The sequence below is a fragment of the Danio rerio genome, chromosome 5 (genome assembly GCF_049306965.1).
Source record: "Danio rerio strain Tuebingen ecotype United States chromosome 5, GRCz12tu, whole genome shotgun sequence".
Lineage (NCBI taxonomy): Eukaryota > Metazoa > Chordata > Actinopteri > Cypriniformes > Danionidae > Danio > Danio rerio.
This window is the reverse complement of record NC_133180.1, coordinates 7,631,898-7,649,406: the sequence shown is the minus strand read 5'-3', so window position 1 is coordinate 7,649,406 and position 17,509 is coordinate 7,631,898. Positions and strand designations below refer to the sequence as shown.

Genomic DNA, 17,509 nt, shown 5'->3' with positions numbered 1-17,509 from the left:
TAAAGATAGATGGCATGACTAAAACAAGGCTACATTTGTGTTGTCCGAAAATCTAATAGATGTCCATGAAGAGCCCAGATTTAGACAAGCTAGCAAATAAGCAAATTAGACAAGAGTTCTTATGTGTAGTCATGTGTATTTGGGCTAGACATTCATTAGATGTTCCCATTTAACTTTGTTTTAGCTAAGCTGTGTTAGTTTAGATGTCTTTTAGACTTATTTTAAACACACACACACACACACACGCACAATGCTTACTGGGTTATTTCTTAGTATCTGGTATTCAGCAAATATAACGCTGGACCATAAAATAAGTGTAACTGTTTGCAAATTTATATTTATATAACTCCTGAAAGCATGATAAGCAAATTTCAAAATCTTTTTAAAATCTGGAACCTGAGCATTCAGAAAAATCTAAATATTGAGAAAGTCGTCATTAAAAAGCAAATTGTGTTCTTAGCAATGTCTATTTGGTCCTATGCCACCCACCCCGGCTCCAAGCTGGTCTCGAACCAGCGACCTTCCACATGGGAGTCGGGTGTTCTACCAAGGAGGCTAAAAACCGTGGCCACTAGCATATGTCGCTTCTCGCTAGAGCACCTTTAGAGGTCAGAGGAGTGAGGTTTACCTGCACAGCACCTACTAGCTGGCCTCCGTTACACTCACCCCCCTAAACCTCACTCCCATCCAGGTCACGGCACCAATGTAACCCCACCGGTCCTTTGCCAACCAACCCGCTCCAAGCTGGTCTCAAACCAGAGACAAAAAGTCAAGCTGTAGAATGGCCCAGCCAATCACCTGACCTGAATCCAAAAGAAAATACAAAATAAAGGACAGATTTGATAGACGAGACCGACAGAACCATCAAGATTTTCACTCTGTTGAAGTCTGTGAAAAACTAAGCAATTCATGTGACTTTATTCTCCATGTGAGAGGCGTCAATAGGCTAAAATACATTTCAGTAGTTCACTACTTTCACCTTGTGTCATTTTATGTTATTACACAACAATTTAAAAAAATGTTATACTTGTATTGTTTGAGTTTTTACCAAAATCTGGTTCAATCCCATGTCAACAGCTCCTTTAGAAATCCAAGAAAATAACATGACGTGTTCAAGACTTATTTCCCCCGCTGTACAAACAGTAGTACAGTACACAATGGCTAAACCGCAGTTCATCCGCGCCTCAGTGCGGCGCTACACTTACAGATCAGCTGTTCACTAACCAGTGCGAGAATCCCCAAAGAACCGTAAACAAAGAGATCCAGCAGAACAAACCAGCAACCTTCCACATGGTAGTCAGGTGTTCCACCAAGGAGGCTAAACACCATGGCCTCTAGAATCTGTCGCTAAAGCACCTTTAGAGGTCAGAGGAGTGAGGTTTACCTGCACAGCACTTACTAGCTGACCTGCATTACATATTAAAAATAAAAAAATCTCATTTTAATATCCAGGAAAAAAAAGGAAATTTTTATGTCATACAGTTGAGCTCAACCACTCTCACTGGCAGAGCTGTGATAAACACGAAATTCTATTGGCTGTTTAATAAAAGAAGGGGAGCCCCACCCTCTGTTCATTTTCCAGTTGAAATTATGCGAAACATTGAATAAAAAACACATTTCAAAGGACTTCACAGGACCTTTAAAGCAAGTAAACTTATTAAAAGTCTGTGTGAAATCAAAATTTAATTAAAGATGATCTTTACTCAATATTCTAATTATTATGGAGAGGGGTCTGAATGCAGACTCGGTGCAGACGCAATCTGAGCTGTATTTAATGCTTTTTAATGCCCTCACCTAACCCCATCCCTAACCCTACCCCTCACAGTGACGTCACTAGTTCAAGTCTGACATTGCATTACTGAGTGATGTAATCTCAGCTTGCATCATAAAAGCTGCATCCAGATAGTATTGATTATTATGAAATAAAATAAAATATGAAATAAAAATCGATCATTTTGACTCAACTTTAGACTGGTTTTATGATCCACAGCCACAAATTACAAAATCAGTCATCAAGAAGGTACTGGCTGATGACAAGGCATCAACGAACATACAGTAGGGAAGATAAGTATTGAACATGTCACCATTTTTCAAACATATTTCTAAGGGTGCCGTTGACTTGAAATTGGTTGGTAACAACCAAAGAAATCTATATTTGCAAAACAAATCAAATTTGTTACTCCCCTCGAGATGAAACAAAGGCTCAAGTAGTTCTTGATTTTAACTGACATTTATTCGGATTCCTTGGATTTACTCAATTGTTTTATGTTAAGTGGTTGTAAACAATTTATTTCTGTTGAATTTCAACAAACAAATTAAGTTAAACATTATTAAACTTAATTTGTTTGTTTAAATTCAACACAAATAATTTGTTTGCAAATCCATCTTTGAATAATTTTTTTCAGTGTAGTATGTCTTGTACATTCTAGCCTTGCACTCCTTTATGTCCCAATATTGCCGTCAGAACTACGAAAAGAAATACATAAACTTCAATTAACCCTTTAAAGGTGATGTTGCATGTAATGAACAACATACATACAACCAAAAGATAAAGTGCACATTCAACATGTAAAGAAATACACTTAATTGGCTAATTATACATTACATACAGACACATAATCATACATGTTCAAATACGTTAACACCATACGACACATACCTCATTGGCCTCTCTAACTCAAGAGGAATAAACTTGAAGGGTTGCAGTTTCTCTCAAACAAACTTCTTTGCACTTCTTAAACCATAAAAACGTGTTTTAGCACAGCACCTTGTGACTGTACCACTTGTAGTGCAACGGAAGAATATCTTGATTGCAACAATGAAATAATTCCCAAGCTAAACATAACAAGAAAAGGTTCCCCCCTCCCCCTTATAGTTTTAGTTAAATAACTTTAAATGAATTAACATGCGTTAACAACAAATATACATTACTTATTTATTCTAATGATTAATTGGAACATTTTAACTATTTATTGACTTTTTTTAATGTAAAGTTTATGTTTATAGAGTGTAATATATAAGAATTGCTTCTGACGGCAGCTACAAAATTACTTTACAAATGAAGTAATGTGTGAAATGAAATGAAGCATGGAAAAAGTATTGAACACAAGAAGATAGGGAGGTGTAGAAACGCAGTGAAAGCCCAGACAGCAGCTGAAATCTTTCAGTAGTTCTTCAGCAACCCTCTGCCCTTCCTTAGAGTAAATGAATATCAGCTGCTTCAATGCAACATCTACATTAGCAGGAGGATGAAGATTAAACCAGGGTGGACATTTCAGCAAGACAATGACCCAAAACACAGCCAAGGAAACTCTCAGAAGCTTTCAGAGACAAAAAGTCAAGCTGTAGAATGGCCCAGCCAATCACCTGACCTGACCCTACTGAAAAAAACAGCTTAATCCAGCCTAGGCTGGTTGGCTGGTTTTAGCTGGTCAACAAGGCTGGTTTTGAGGGGTTTTGGCCATTTCCAGGCTAGTTTCCAGCCATTTCCAGCCTGGTCTTAGTTGGTCAGGCTGGGAGATGACCAGCTAAAACCAGCTTGACCAGCCTAGCCAGGCTGGAAGCCCAGCCAAAACCAGCTATTTCCAGTTTAAACCAGGCTGGTCAAGCTGGTTTTAGCTAGATTTAGCTGGTCATTTTCCAGCCTGACCAGCTAAGACCGGGCTGGAAATGGCTGGAAACCAGCCTGGAAATGGCCAAAACCCCTCTAAAATCAGCCAACCAGCCTAGGCTGGTTTAAGTTGGATTTTTCAGCAGGGGAATCCTAAAGAAAATACAAAATAAAGGACAGATTTGATAGACGAGACCGACAGAACCATCAAGATTTTCAATCTGTTGAAGTCTGTGAAAAACTAAGCAATTCATGTGACTTTATTCTCCATGTGAGAGGTGTCAATAGGCTAAAAGACATTTCAGTAGTTCACTACTTTCACCTTGTGCCATTTCATTGTTATTACACAACAATTTAAAAAAATGTTATGCTTGTATTGTTTGAGTTTTTACCAAAATCTGGTTCAATCCCACGCAACAGCTCCTTTAGAAATCCAAGGAAATAACATGACGTGTTCAAGACTTATTTTCCCCGCTGTACAAACAGTAGTACAGTACACAATGGCTAAACCGCAGTTCATCCGCGCCTCAGTGCGGCGCTACACTCAAAGATCAGCTGTTCACTAACCAGTGCGAGAATCCCCAAAGAACCGTAAACAAAGAGATCCAGCAGAACAGGGTCACGGAACCACCGCTGCCTCTGCTCAAAAAACATCAGCTGTAAGTCCAAATACATTTCTCCGAGTTTACGAATCGCATATTCGCTCTATCTACACTTAAATACGGAAGCATCGTAACTCGTTAACTGACTGCGTGTCACTTTTGTTGGTCTGTGTGTGTCCCGCAGTGAAAGCAGGACACGTTGTTGGTCGAGCATGCCCAGTAACACAGCTCAGCTTCTGGAGTCAGACGACACCGAGCCGGACCTCCCGGTACCGGTACACACCCTGAGCGGCTTACATCTGCGGGACGACGAGACTTTATCCGAATCATCCCATCTGGGGGTTCTGGGCGCGGTGCTGGAGCTCCAGCCTCTGTCCCAAAGTGGATCAGATGAAGAAAACAGCATCAATAACAACAGCAACACTATTATCTTTAGGCATGATTCTGATCTGGAGCAGCTGAGGGCCCGGGCCCTTGCAGGAATGGAGGCCCCGGGGCCCAATGGGCTCTTCCAGGATGGACTGGGCGAGTCTCAGGGCAGTGAGGTAACGTTAAAGTTGGTTTTACATTCTCACATCTGTTTCTTTTTTTTAACAGTGACAACTTGTTCTCTATATTGTTTACCGGTACTTTTTAATATGATATTTTATTAATATCTGGAATTATTAGCCCTTTTGAGTTATTAATGAATATTTTAACACATTTCTAAACATAATAGTTTTAATTTCTAATAACTGATTTCAGCACTTCATATTTGACTAGACATTTTTCAAGATACTACACTAGTATTCAGCTTAAAGTGTAATTTAAAGGCTTAATTAGGTTAAAGTGAGGGTGATTAGTTAAGTAATTGTATAACAGTGGTTTGTTCTGTAGACAATCAAAAAAATATTGCTAAAGGGGGCTCATAATATTGACTAGAGCTGTACGCCATTGGAAAAATTTGTAACACTTTATAATAACTACACAAATTGAATCGTTTACTAAGCATTAGCATCTAGTGAATTCATTAATTGTTAAGCATTAACTCTAGATTTATTAACGTTAGTAAGCAGTTTATAACTGCAGCTACAAATGCTGTATTCTTGACTTAAAAGCACCCATATAATGTGTTTATTAATTGTTTTTTAATACTTAGTTAATGATTTATTTTCATTACTAAATTAAGTATTGCATTATTTACAAACCATTTGTATTTAAGAGTAGTCGAGGGATTTTAGGATAATTCCGAATGAGTTAGTAAATGATTAATAAACTATTAAAATCAACATTTATATGTCTTATTATTCAGGCATATAGTTAACTAATATGTTAATAAATGCAGTTTTGTGACCTAATTTAAAGTGAGGACTATTCATGATTTATAAATCCCTTATAAATAACAATTAAGGGCTCAGAATTAAACGAACAATAATTTTTGCAGTCTTTTCTAAAAAGTAAAATTACTGTAAAGTTTAACCATTGCCAAATAACAGGAGTGTCAAAATACGACATAAAACTGGATAAAACAACAACAATATAATAGTTTAACAATATATTAAGATGCAATGTTTAAACTCTACAGTGATTCTATTTTAGGTAAGTTTGCAAAGATTTATTTTTCATTTGAAGTACAGCTTCATTTGTGTATGTTTAAATGAAGAGGAACGAATAATGTCATTTTTCCTGTTTAGAATTTAACTGAGCCTTTATTTGTGATTTGTAAAGGATTTATAAAGCATAAATAGTCCTCAGTTTAGATTAGGTAACAAAACTAGATGAAGTTGAGTTAATAAAGCATTTATTAACATATATAGTAACCATTAATATATGCCTGAATAATAAGACATATATAAATGTTGATTTCAATAGTTTATTAATCATTTACTAACTCATTCTGAATGATCCTTAAAACCCTCAACTACTCTTAAATACAAATGGTTTGTAAATAATGCGATTTAGTAATGAAAAATAAATCATTAACAGAGTATGAAAATACAATTATTAAACACATTTTAAATATGTTTGTAAGTCAAGAATAGAGAATGTGTAGCTGCAGTTATAAACTGCTTACTAACACTTATAAATGTAGAGTTAATGCTTAAAAGATAATGAATTCACTAGATGCTAATGCTTAGTAAACGATTCATATTGTGTAGTTATAATGTAGTGTTACCGAAAAATCTGATATTGCGATATTTTATTTTTCTGTGATTTAAATATTGCGATATGAATGCAGTTTCACAAGATAATAGCTTTAATGGCTCCATTTGAATTTGATGTTTTTCTGTGGAGTCTGACAGTATTCAGGTTCAGAAATTAAACAATCACAATGCAAATAGTGGTGCAACGTATCACAAATCTCATGGTTTGGATCACATGGGGTTTTTTTTAAGTCACGGATGGGACCATTTTTCAGATCAGCCAAAAATAGAGAAGAGACAGATTTCTATTTATTACAAAAACAATTAACATATAAAAAATAAAAGGAAGAAATAATCAGCTGAATAAAAACAAATTGTAAAATATTCAGTACTGTGAAGAACACTACTGTTGCTGATAACTCTAAATATCTAAATCTAACATTATAATTTGCACATCCATATTTATTTTTAGTCTCATCTTCAATAAATTATTCACTTATTCACTCATAAAACTTCATGTTTCATTGCTAGATGCATCATTTGTGAGGGATTATTCAGTGGCATGTTTTTGATGGCTGGTTGCCGCTACCTTTTGGTTAAATAATGTAATTGCTACCTACAACTTTAATTTTGAGCATGACTGTAATCTGTACCATAAACATCAGTGGTTTTATCTAAACTATAAACTGTTCTCCCAGTACTTCTGTGTTATTTGACTTTGGGGTTTCATAACTAACCAAAAAGACTACAGACTGAATCTCTTTTTTTGGTTTTTGTGCTTTTCAAACACAGATTTGAATGCAGCGATTCGAAAGATTAATAAACATATGCAAATCACCATCTTTTATAATTTGTTGTGTGGGTGTTGAGATCCTGATCTTTTAATGATTAATCATGCAGCTTAAGGCTGATTTATACTTCAAACGCACGCGTATGCTACAGCGGAGCCTACGCGTCGATGTATAACCCTACGCCGTCGGCGTTGCTGACGTGCACCTCTCAAAAAATGTAACTACACGTCGCAACGATGCGTAGCATAAGCTCTGTGATTGGTTGGCTTGGTAGCGCTGACAAGTCTGGGCGGGCCAAATAGCCGCGCGAGCCTGATGGAGCGATTGTTTACAAGTGTGGAGTTCCGTGAAGGAGCTCCGAATGGAAAGTTTTGTTTTGTGTTTACCTCATAGTTAAAGTTGTTGCACGTCCGCCGGTTCCTGCCTCAAAATGAGCGAGTTTAAGCCACTTGTACATCCCGGAAGTGTTCAGAAAAAGCAAAACATCAGCGAAGAAACTCAACACAGAGGAACATTTACACCTCACTGCCAACTAGCGTTTCGGAAGTGTAAATGCAGACCAACAGAGACAGCGCGCAGAAGTATAAATGCACAGCCACGTGCGTTGCCTGCGCCGTGGGTTATGCCGGTCACTAGACGCAGAAGTATAAACCAGGCTTTACACTGAAGGCATTAATGCGGTTTATAAAGTAGTGACAGAAAACATCTTTAATAACCCACAAATTAATATCCAACACCTTCTAAGAAACCCACCACATCCACAACTTCTTCCATCATCATTATGTTATAGGAAAGCCTAAATGCTTTCATAGATATCATTTGAAGGATGTGAAAGGCAATCTCTCTGCAATTATTACTAATTTAGGATTAATCTACAAGTAAATATATATATATAAATTTACAGGTCACATGTGTTCTGAATCATGGGTTGTGATCTGTGACATTCACAGATCAACCATGATCCATAATTACACCCTAGCAAATATGCTCTTCTTGGTCTCCTTTCTAGTTGTATTATCTAAAAAAATTTTGATCAAGTAAAAATATTGTTTTGTTTTCAACTTCAGAAGAAATAAGGCAAAATTAGGACTTTTTTTCCCTTGAAACAAGCTCAACTATCTGCCAGTGGGATCTTAATCTTGTTTTTGCTTTGAAATAAATGTTGATTTTTGGACTAGAAACAAAAGAAAAATCAAAGTAAGAATAATTTAGTTTTATTATGTTATTAATTAAAAAAAATATTGTGGCATTAAAAAAATAGTTATGTTATTAATGAGAAGGAATCTGAATGTGCGAATAAAAAGCAACTCTACCTCTATTCTCAGGGCTACCAGGGGAGGATGATGATGGCTATGATGATGATGCAGGAGGAAGAGAGGTGTGCGCTCAATACCAGGAGGAAGAGTGTGAACACTACTGAGTGTGTGATGGTGCCCACATCTGAGCACGTGGCGGAAATAGTTGGCAGGCAGGGTGGGTTTGTTTGATCATTAATGTGTCATGTTTGATATTCTCATATTGTGACTCATCTTACTTTTCAGACACGGAAGGACTCGACAATTAGTTTGTTTTTCTGCTGGGTCAGCTGGATCAGTGATTCATGGTTGTACCAGCCCTGCTGTTATATGGGTTATATTATATTGCATTGTAATATATTTTTTATTTTCTTTTTTAGGTGAGGCCCATGAAAATATCAATAGGACTAGTACAAATATACATAGTAATGTTAAACCCATTTATGTAAGATAACATTTTAATGTGCGCACAATAAACATTTAATTATTAGTTTTTAGTTTACGGAAGAATTATACAAAAAATTCAATCAGGCAAGTACAAATATACATATATACACTCACCGGCCACTTTATTGGGTACACTTTACTAGCACCGGGTTGGACCCCCTTTTGCCTTAAGAACTGCCTTACTCCTTTGTGGCGTAGATTCAACAAGGTACTGGAATATTCTTCAGAGATTTTGGTCCATTTTGACATGATAGCATCACGCAGTTGTCGGCTGCTCATCCATGATGCGAATCTCTCTGTGGTCATAAAGAGGGATGGAAATGGTCAGCAATACTCAGCTAGGCTTTGGTGTTGACACGATGCTCAATTGGTACTAATAGCCTCAAAGTGTGACAAGAAAATATCCCCCACACCATTACACCACCAGCCTGAACAGTTGATACGAGGCATGTTGTTGACGCCAAATTCTGATCCGACCATCTGATTGTCGCAGCAGAAATTGAGACTCATCAGACCAGGCAACGTTTTTCCAATCTTCTATTGTCCAGTTTTGGTGAGCCTGTGTGAATTGTAGCCTCAGTTTCCTGTTCTTAGCTGACAGGAGTGGCACCCGGTGTGGTCTTCTGCTACTGTAGCCCATCTGCCTCAAGATTGGATGTGTTGTGTGTTCAGAGATGCTCTTCTGCAGACCTCGGTTGTAACGAGTGCTTATTTTGAGAGAGTCACTGTTGCCTTTCTATCAGCTGGAACCAGTCTAGCCATTCTCCTCTGACCTCTGGCATCAATAAGGCATTTGCGCCCACAGAACTGCCGCTCACTGGATATTTTCTTTTTTCAGATGATCATCTGTAAACCCTAGAGATGGTTGTGCGTGAAAATCCCAGTAGATCAGCAGTTTCTGAAATACTCAGACCAGCCTGTCTGGCACCAATAACCATTCCACATTGAAAGTCTCTTAAATCACCTTTCTTCCGCATTCTGATGCAGCAGATCGTCTTGACCAGATTGCTGCCATGTAATTGGCTGATTAGAAATTTGCGTTACTGAGCAGTTGGACAGGCATGCCTAATAAAGTGGCCAGTAAGTAAAAAAAAAAAAAAAAAACAGAAAAAGGTAAATGCTCATAACAAATAGTAATTTAGTATTTTTAAAATAAGCAAATCTTCTGTTTTACAGTATATGCTCTCGTGGACCTTGTTGAATTGCATTTATTATGTACACTATAGCAATGGTCTCAAACTCAATTCCTGGAGGGCTGCAGCTCTGCATAGTTTAGCTCCAACTCACACCTGCTTAATTGTCTCTAGCAGTCTTGAACACCTCGATTAGTTTGATCTGCAGTGTTTGATCAGGGTTGGAGCAAAACTGTGCAGAGCTGCGGCCCTCCAGGAATTGAGTTTGAGACTTATGCATTATAGATTACTGCTGCCCTGCTTATATCAGTAATGACGTCATGTCTCTTCACTGCTTTGTATGACATGTTGTGTCATGCTAATAATAATACACCCTTGACACCTTCCTTCATCTTCAGAACACAAATGATGATATTTTAGAGGAAGCCTGAGAGCTCTCTGATCTGAAAAAGGGCGTACTCACACTATGTACAGTTGCCTTGAACTGGGCTGAAGCACGCTTAAGTCATCGATGATGCGCTGTTCAGTAAGAAGCGCTGTCGCTCAGCACCGTGGAGATTGCTTTAGTTATATTGTTTTAGTCGTTTGGGATGCGGTGCCATGCAGTCAAATATTTCGCCAAACAGATCAGCCGCCTTTTGACGCTCATAAACAATCATAAAGTCCCCGTGCTGCAGGAATTAGGAGGTTTGCTGAAGGTGCAGCTGTCGTGCAGTGCGGGGTTTCAGGAGGGATCCCGGAAACGCGCATGGGCACGGTTCAGATAGCATAGTGTGAGTGCGCCCAAAAGTACCGAAAAAGCACCATAAACATTGCTGAAACTTTGAATGTGACTTCAGTGGTTGAACGGTAATCATACAAAGCTCCACAAACACGTTTGTGCACCAAAAAAACAGTAAAAATAAACAGCTTTGTTCTCCAGTGTCTTTTTTTAATCAGGGTGTGTTTACTACAGGTAGTACAACCCTTACTTGCTGCACTGCTGACTCTAATATCAATACACTGTTCTGCTTGTAGTTTCGCAGAAGATATATGCAATTACAGTGTTTTTGGCACCCAAACATGTTCTTGGAGCTTCGTCTGATCACAGTTGAACCACTAAAAGTCACATTGGATATATTTACATTATTTTTTGTTCTTTCTCAGGACATTGAAAGTCTCAAGACTATAAAAGGTCTATAGAGAGTGAGAGAGAGAGAGAGAGAGAGAGCTCTCGGATATCATCTGAAACATTTTAAAGGGATAGTTCACCTAAAAATTCAAATTTACTCACTATTTACTAACCCTCAGGAAGCTTCAGCGCTAAAAAAGTTTCTTTACTCTGTTGAACACAAAAGATAATATTCTGAATAAAGCTGAAAACCTGTAATTATTAATGTCCATAGTAGGAAAAATAAACACTATGGAAGTCAATACTCAATTCCTGGAGGGCCGAAGCCCTGCACAGTTTAGTTCCAAACCTGCTCCAACACACTTACCTGTAGGTTTCAAACAAGCCTGAAGGACTCAATTAGTTTGATCAGGTGTGTTTAATTAGGGTTGGAACTAAACTGTGCAGAGCTGCGGCCCTTTTGGAACTGAGTTTGACACCTGTGGCTTAAACGAAGCAGTGCTCATAATATCGAGTGAAAAAAGAAAAAGACAGCTAGGAAACATAACCTGCTTTGTGTTCTTGTGGGAAACACAGTTTAGATCTTTTTAGGGTATGAGGTGTGTGAGTTATTGCCATCTATCATGTGTCAGGAGTATCAAAACTAACTTAACTCCGCTCTTTTAGCGCCCCTCACAGAGCTTGATCCATGCTGGCATTTCTCCCCTTGGGTTTTCCATCACCCTGCCCAATCTTTTAGGATAGCTGGTATCAGATTTGCACAATCTATATGCACAATGCTTTGGCGTGTTTCTCTCGCTCGAAAGCTTGACAGGCCTCCTGCGCGTAGCTACGGTTGCTAAGCCATGACTGGTGTGTGGCGGTTTTTGGGCGTGGCTTAGCGAAGTTTCAATTGTTCATTTTTAGATGAACTAACCCTTTAAGCCAGCAATGTGTTGACTTGTGTTTGTATTTCTACTCTCGTCAGGTTGCAAAATCAAGGCTCTAAGAGCCAAGACCAACACTTACATTAAAACACCCGTGAGAGGAGAAGAACCGGTGTTCGTGGTGACCGGCCGCAAGGAGGACGTAGTCATGGCCAAGCGTGAGATTCTGTCAGCGGCTGAGCATTTTTCCCTCATCCGGGCGACTCGAAACAAAGCAGCGCCAAATGTGGGCCACAACAGCGTTCCCTGCCATCCAGGACAGACCACCATCCAGGTCCGGGTGCCGTATCGAATGGTCGGCCTTGTGGTTGGACCCAAAGGAGCGACTATCAAAAGGATCCAGCAGCAAACCCACACCTACATCGTGACGCCGAGCCGTGATAAAGAGCCTGTGTTCGAGGTGACCGGGATGCCGGAGAATGTGGATCGAGCTCGGGAGGAAATCGAAGCTCATATTGCCATGCGCACCGCCGGGAGCGTGGAAACCAATGTAGATGATGACGACTTCCACTATAACGGCACCGACGTCGGATTTGAGTCGGGAAGCAGTGGCGCTTGGCTTTTCTCTGGAGGCATTTCCAAATTCGCCAACGGGAGCTTCAATAGCAATGCTGCAGGATATCGAAACGATAGCTCCAGCTCACTCGGAAGCAACTCCAGTGAGTCCTACTTTAGTGGGAAGGGCAGCGGGGTGGCGGATCTCAGTCCTGGAAGCACCGGTGGTACATTCTGGTTTGGTGATACCCAGCTGCCGTTGGGATCTGAAGATTCTTTGGGATACGACGGGTTGATGATGACCGCTCCGTCTACTAATGCGCAGCCAGCATTATGGAGCACTTTTGAGCGCGGAGGTGCGAGTTTGCCAACTACACCGAGGCTTTCTCCATCCCGTCTGTCGCCGTCTTTTCCCGAGGCACTGGATCATCCGCTGGTTCGGCTGGTGCAGGAGAATTCCCAGAGCCTTCCGGCGTTTGGTCCTGCCTTTTCTCCATCAAGCGCAGACAGCACAGGCTCTAGTTCTCCGCCGGATGTGCACAACTACACCAAACATAGTCAAATTCCTGCGTGCGTACGCTGTGGAGAAAAAGTGCCGGCGCTTGTTTTGGGAGGGCAAAACCGCATCTGTTTGGAGTGTTCCAACTCCATCCTGCAAAGCGAGTAGAGAAGCAAATATATGGGATCACGAGGAGCAAACTGATTTGTTTTTTTTACATTCAAATACTTCCTTCTTTATATTACGTTTTAAGTAACTGAGAAATGCAGGTTTTCTGGTCAATAATCGCCATTGATTTCCCTGTTTATGTTTGGCTGCTTGTGGCAAGCAGTGCTGGAGTTTAGCAGCGCTAAATAGCCATCACCTACATGTGTTTTGTTTTGTTTCTCAGTTTAAATTCAAGGTATCGACTCTGTGTTTACATTTTCATGTGCCTGATTCCATGCTGGTGATGGACTGGCGTTGTTGCTGCAAAAGCATCTGTGGCCTTGAGTTTCCGTTTCGCAACACTAGAGTCGAGAAGCATGCGATCATACCAGAGCCGTCCTGACCCTCAGCTCATCACTCTGATGCCTGCACACACTCAATATATATTTATGCGCTACCAAATTAAGGACCGCAGAATGAACAGATCTTCAATTGGACGTGTTGAATTAGATGTAAATAGACAGTTTAAACGAGAGTTCTGCTAGCGTTTCAGAAATAAAACCAAATTTTGCATTCAGGTCGTTCGATAGAGATCCCTCCGTCCACAATAAAGGAACGAAATAATAATATGAATAAAACTAGCCCGGCACATGACATGAGAAAAATGCATCTACGGCTCATTAATCTTAAATGAAATCATTTTGCTAATTTGCTCACTCGTTTTTATTTAAATCGTAGTCACAAAGTTGTTAAAATAATACTTTTTAATATTAGCACAGCTCTCAGGTAGAGTTAAACAGTTGATATTCACCATTTTTGAATACACTCAGCCGACCTCCAGGTCTGGAACACTTATAGCTTAGCGTAAATTGAATTGAATTAGACCATTACGCCCCATTTACACAGGGCGTCAGCGTCAACACTTCACATTCCATCTGAATGTGTGACGTCAGGTGTTGCCGACCTGCATTGTGAATCCGTCGGTGCCGCATCAGAAGCGTTGCTTCCTGCAGAAGTTGGGACTAGCTCAACTTTTCAAGCGCTGACAGAAGCGTCAGCCAATCAGATCGCTGTATGCAAAGACACCAGCTAGACAGGGGCCTATTGCTGACTGAATTTCATTGGCTGATGCTGCTATGACGATCGCTTCAGCCCCAACTTCAGACTCAAGCGTTGACGCTGAAGCCCCGTGTGAATGGATCTCACACAAAATGATTTTCGATAATTTTCCTATAATGCTGAAGAATGCATTTATCATGCGCACCAATTAAGATTTAATTATCTCGTTTTAGGTATTGGTAGACGCTATTTACTCACTCATTTGGGTTCAATTGTAATTAAAGAAACACTCCTTTTTTTTTTTTTTTTGCAAACAGACTCAAACAATTGACCATATTTGAACCCCTTCAGCCAATATCTGGGCCTGGCAGGTGCACTTTTAGCATAGCTCAGCATAAATCATTGAATCGGATTAAGGCTGATTCATACTTCTGCATCCAGTGATCGCCGTGACCCACATCGCATGCCTTGCGCGTAGCTGTGCATTTATTCTTCTGCGTGCGCTTTGTGTTGCTCTGTTATAACACTTCTGAAATGCTAGCTGGCAGTAGGTTATGTTCCACTAAGTCGAGTTTCTTCGTGGGTATTTTGTTTTTTCTGAACGCTACAAGTGCAGACGTGCAACAACTTTAATCATGAGGTAAACACAAAACAAAACAAACACTTGTAAACACTCGCTCCATCAGGCTCGCGGCTCTCAGCTTTGCCCACGCTCGTCACAGCTACCAAGCTGACCAATTACAGAGCTTCCGCTACGATTCGTTGCGATGTGTAGTTACATTTACACCCTGGCGAGGGATATGCGACCGTGCATACGTGTGCACTTGACGCAGTATAAAACTTGACTAAGTATAAATCAGCCTTTAGACCAGGGGTCACCAATCCTGGTCCTGGAGGGCCGGTGTCCCTGCAGGGTTTAGTTCCAACTTGCCTCAACACACCTGCCTGGATGTTTTAAGTATACCAAGTAAGACCTTGATTAGCTTGTTTAGGTGTGTTTGATTAGGGTTGGAGCTAAAGTCTGCAGGACACCGGCCCTCCAGGAACAAGTTTGGTGACCCCTGCTTTAGACCATTAGCCTCTTGTTTAAAAACTGAGTTTTGATTATTTTCCTAAGCTAAAAGTGCCGTCGCCAGACCCAGTAACAGGCTGAATGGATTCAAAAATGATCAAACTCAACTCAAATGAGCCCGTTTTCATAAAAATATGGAGTTCATTTAACACATTTCAATAAATTGTAGCCATAATTAGCTTTTTTACTTATTTTAGTACAATTGTGGCCGTGAATGAGGAATTGAATAACTATTACATTTTTAATGAATCCTAACCACATTTTGCTCAATACTTTTATTCCAGTTGCTATTTTTTGTGGCAATATGCTCATTTTACAGCTCAGCTAGAATTAAACGGTTGGTATTCACCATTTTTGAATACACTCGGCCGATCTCCAGCTCTGGTGGGAGCACTTTTTGCCTAGCTTAACGTAAATTAAATCAAGTTAGACCATTCGCATCTCACACACAAATTATTTTCAATAATTTTCCTATAATGCTAAAAGTATACATTTATCATGCCCACCAATTAAGAATTAGTTTTCTCCTTTTATAATAAATAGTAATATATAGTTAATAGTAAAAATCGTTTACTCGTCAATCGTAGTCACTAATAAAACATTTGTTAAAGGAACACTCCACTTTTTTCTTGGAAACAGGCTCAATCTATAACTCCACTACAGCTAAACAATTGAGTTTTACCATTTTTTAACCCCTTCAGCCGATCTTTGGGTCTGGCGGAAACACTTTTAGCTTAGCTTAACATAAATCATTGAAATAGATTAGACCATTAGCATCTTGTTTAAAAATTGGGTTTTGATTACTTTCCTTAGCTAAAAGTGCCATCGCCAGACCTGTAGATGGGCTAAATGGTTTCAAGAATGGTCAAACTCAACTTCAAAAAAAATTTGAGCTGATTTAATGCATTTTAATAAATTGTAGCCATAATTAGCTTTTTTTACTTATTTGAGTACAATTGTGGCCATGAATGAAGAATTCAATTTGTTTTTTAAATCATGAGTGTGATCCATTATATTTTTAATTGATTCTAACCACATTTTGCTCACTCCCTTTAATCCAATTGCTATCTTTTTAGGGATTAGGCTCATTTTCCGCAATAGTCAAACGGTTAATTTTCACCATTTTTGAATACACTCAGCCCATCTCCAGATTTTCTCGTTTGAGTAAATAGTAAAAATCGTTTACTCGTCAATCGTAGTCACTAATAAAACATTTGTTAAAGGAACACTCCTCTTTTTTCTTGGAAACAGGCTCAATCTATAACTCCACTAAAGCTAAACAATTGAGTTTTACCATTTTTGAACCCCTTCACCCGATCTTTGGGTCACTTTTAGCTTAGCTTAGCACAAATCATTGAAATAGATTAGACCATTAGCATCTTGTTTAAAAATTGGGTTTTGATTACTTTCCTTAGCTAAAAGTGTCATCGCCAGACCTGTAGATAGGCTAGATGGTTTCAAGAATGGTCAAACTCAACTTCAAAAAAAATCTTGAGTTGATTTAATGCATTTTAATAAATTGTAGCCATAGTTAGCTTTTTTTAACTTATTTTAGTACAATTGTGGCCATGAATGAATAATTCAATTTGTTTTATTAAATAATGAGTGTGATCCATTATATTTTTTAATAGATCCTAGCCATAATTTGCTCACTCCCTTTAATCCAATTGCTATTTGTGGGGGGATTAGGCTCATTTTCCGCAATAGTCAAACGGTTAATTTTCATCATTTTTAAATATACCCAGCCCATCTCCAGATTTTCTCGTTTGAGTAAATAGTAAAAATCGTTTACTCGCCAATCGTAGTCAATAATAAAACATTTGTTAAAGGAACACTCCACTCAATCTATAACTCCACTACAGCTAAACAATTGAGTTTTACCATTTTTGAATCCCTTCAGCCGATCTCTTGGGTCTGGCGGAAACACTTTTAGTTTAGCTTAGCACAAATCATTGAATCGGATTAGACCAATAGCATCTTGTTTAAAAATTGAGTTCTGATTATTTTCCTAAGCTAAAAGTGCCGTCGCCAGATGCAGAGACAGGCTGAATGGATTCAAAAATGGTCAAACTCAACTCAAATGAGCCCATTTTTACAAAAAATATGAAGTTCATTAATTAATTTAACACATTTTAACAAAATGTAGCTTTTTTTTTTTTTTTACTTATTAGTACAATTGTGGCTGTGAATGAAGAATTT

At 39.0% G+C, this 17,509-nt stretch overlaps 1 protein-coding gene across 1 annotated transcript; it reads left to right on the top strand.

The window, feature by feature from the left end:
- The first annotated feature begins 4,201 nt into the window (after nt 1-4,201).
- mex3c (mex-3 RNA binding family member C) lies at nt 4,202-16,536 on the top strand. The gene is made up of 4 exons (XM_002667470.8): nt 4,202-4,269; nt 4,397-4,757; nt 8,452-8,599; nt 12,080-16,536. Exons 2-4 carry the CDS (start codon nt 4,425-4,427, stop codon nt 13,198-13,200), a joined length of 1,602 nt encoding a protein of 533 aa, XP_002667516.2. The 5' UTR covers nt 4,202-4,269; nt 4,397-4,424; the 3' UTR covers nt 13,201-16,536.
- Nucleotides 16,537-17,509: the final 973 nt, after the last annotated feature.

Coding starts and splice junctions, on each gene's coding strand:
- mex3c (XM_002667470.8), top strand. CDS start 4,425: ATGCCCAGTAACACAGCTCAGCTTCTGGAGTCAGACGACACCGAGCCG. Junction 4,758..8,451: donor GCGAGTCTCAGGGCAGTGAG/GTAACGTTAAAG, acceptor CTCTATTCTCAG/GGCTACCAGGGGAGGATGAT. Junction 8,600..12,079: donor GGAAATAGTTGGCAGGCAGG/GTGGGTTTGTTT, acceptor TACTCTCGTCAG/GTTGCAAAATCAAGGCTCTA.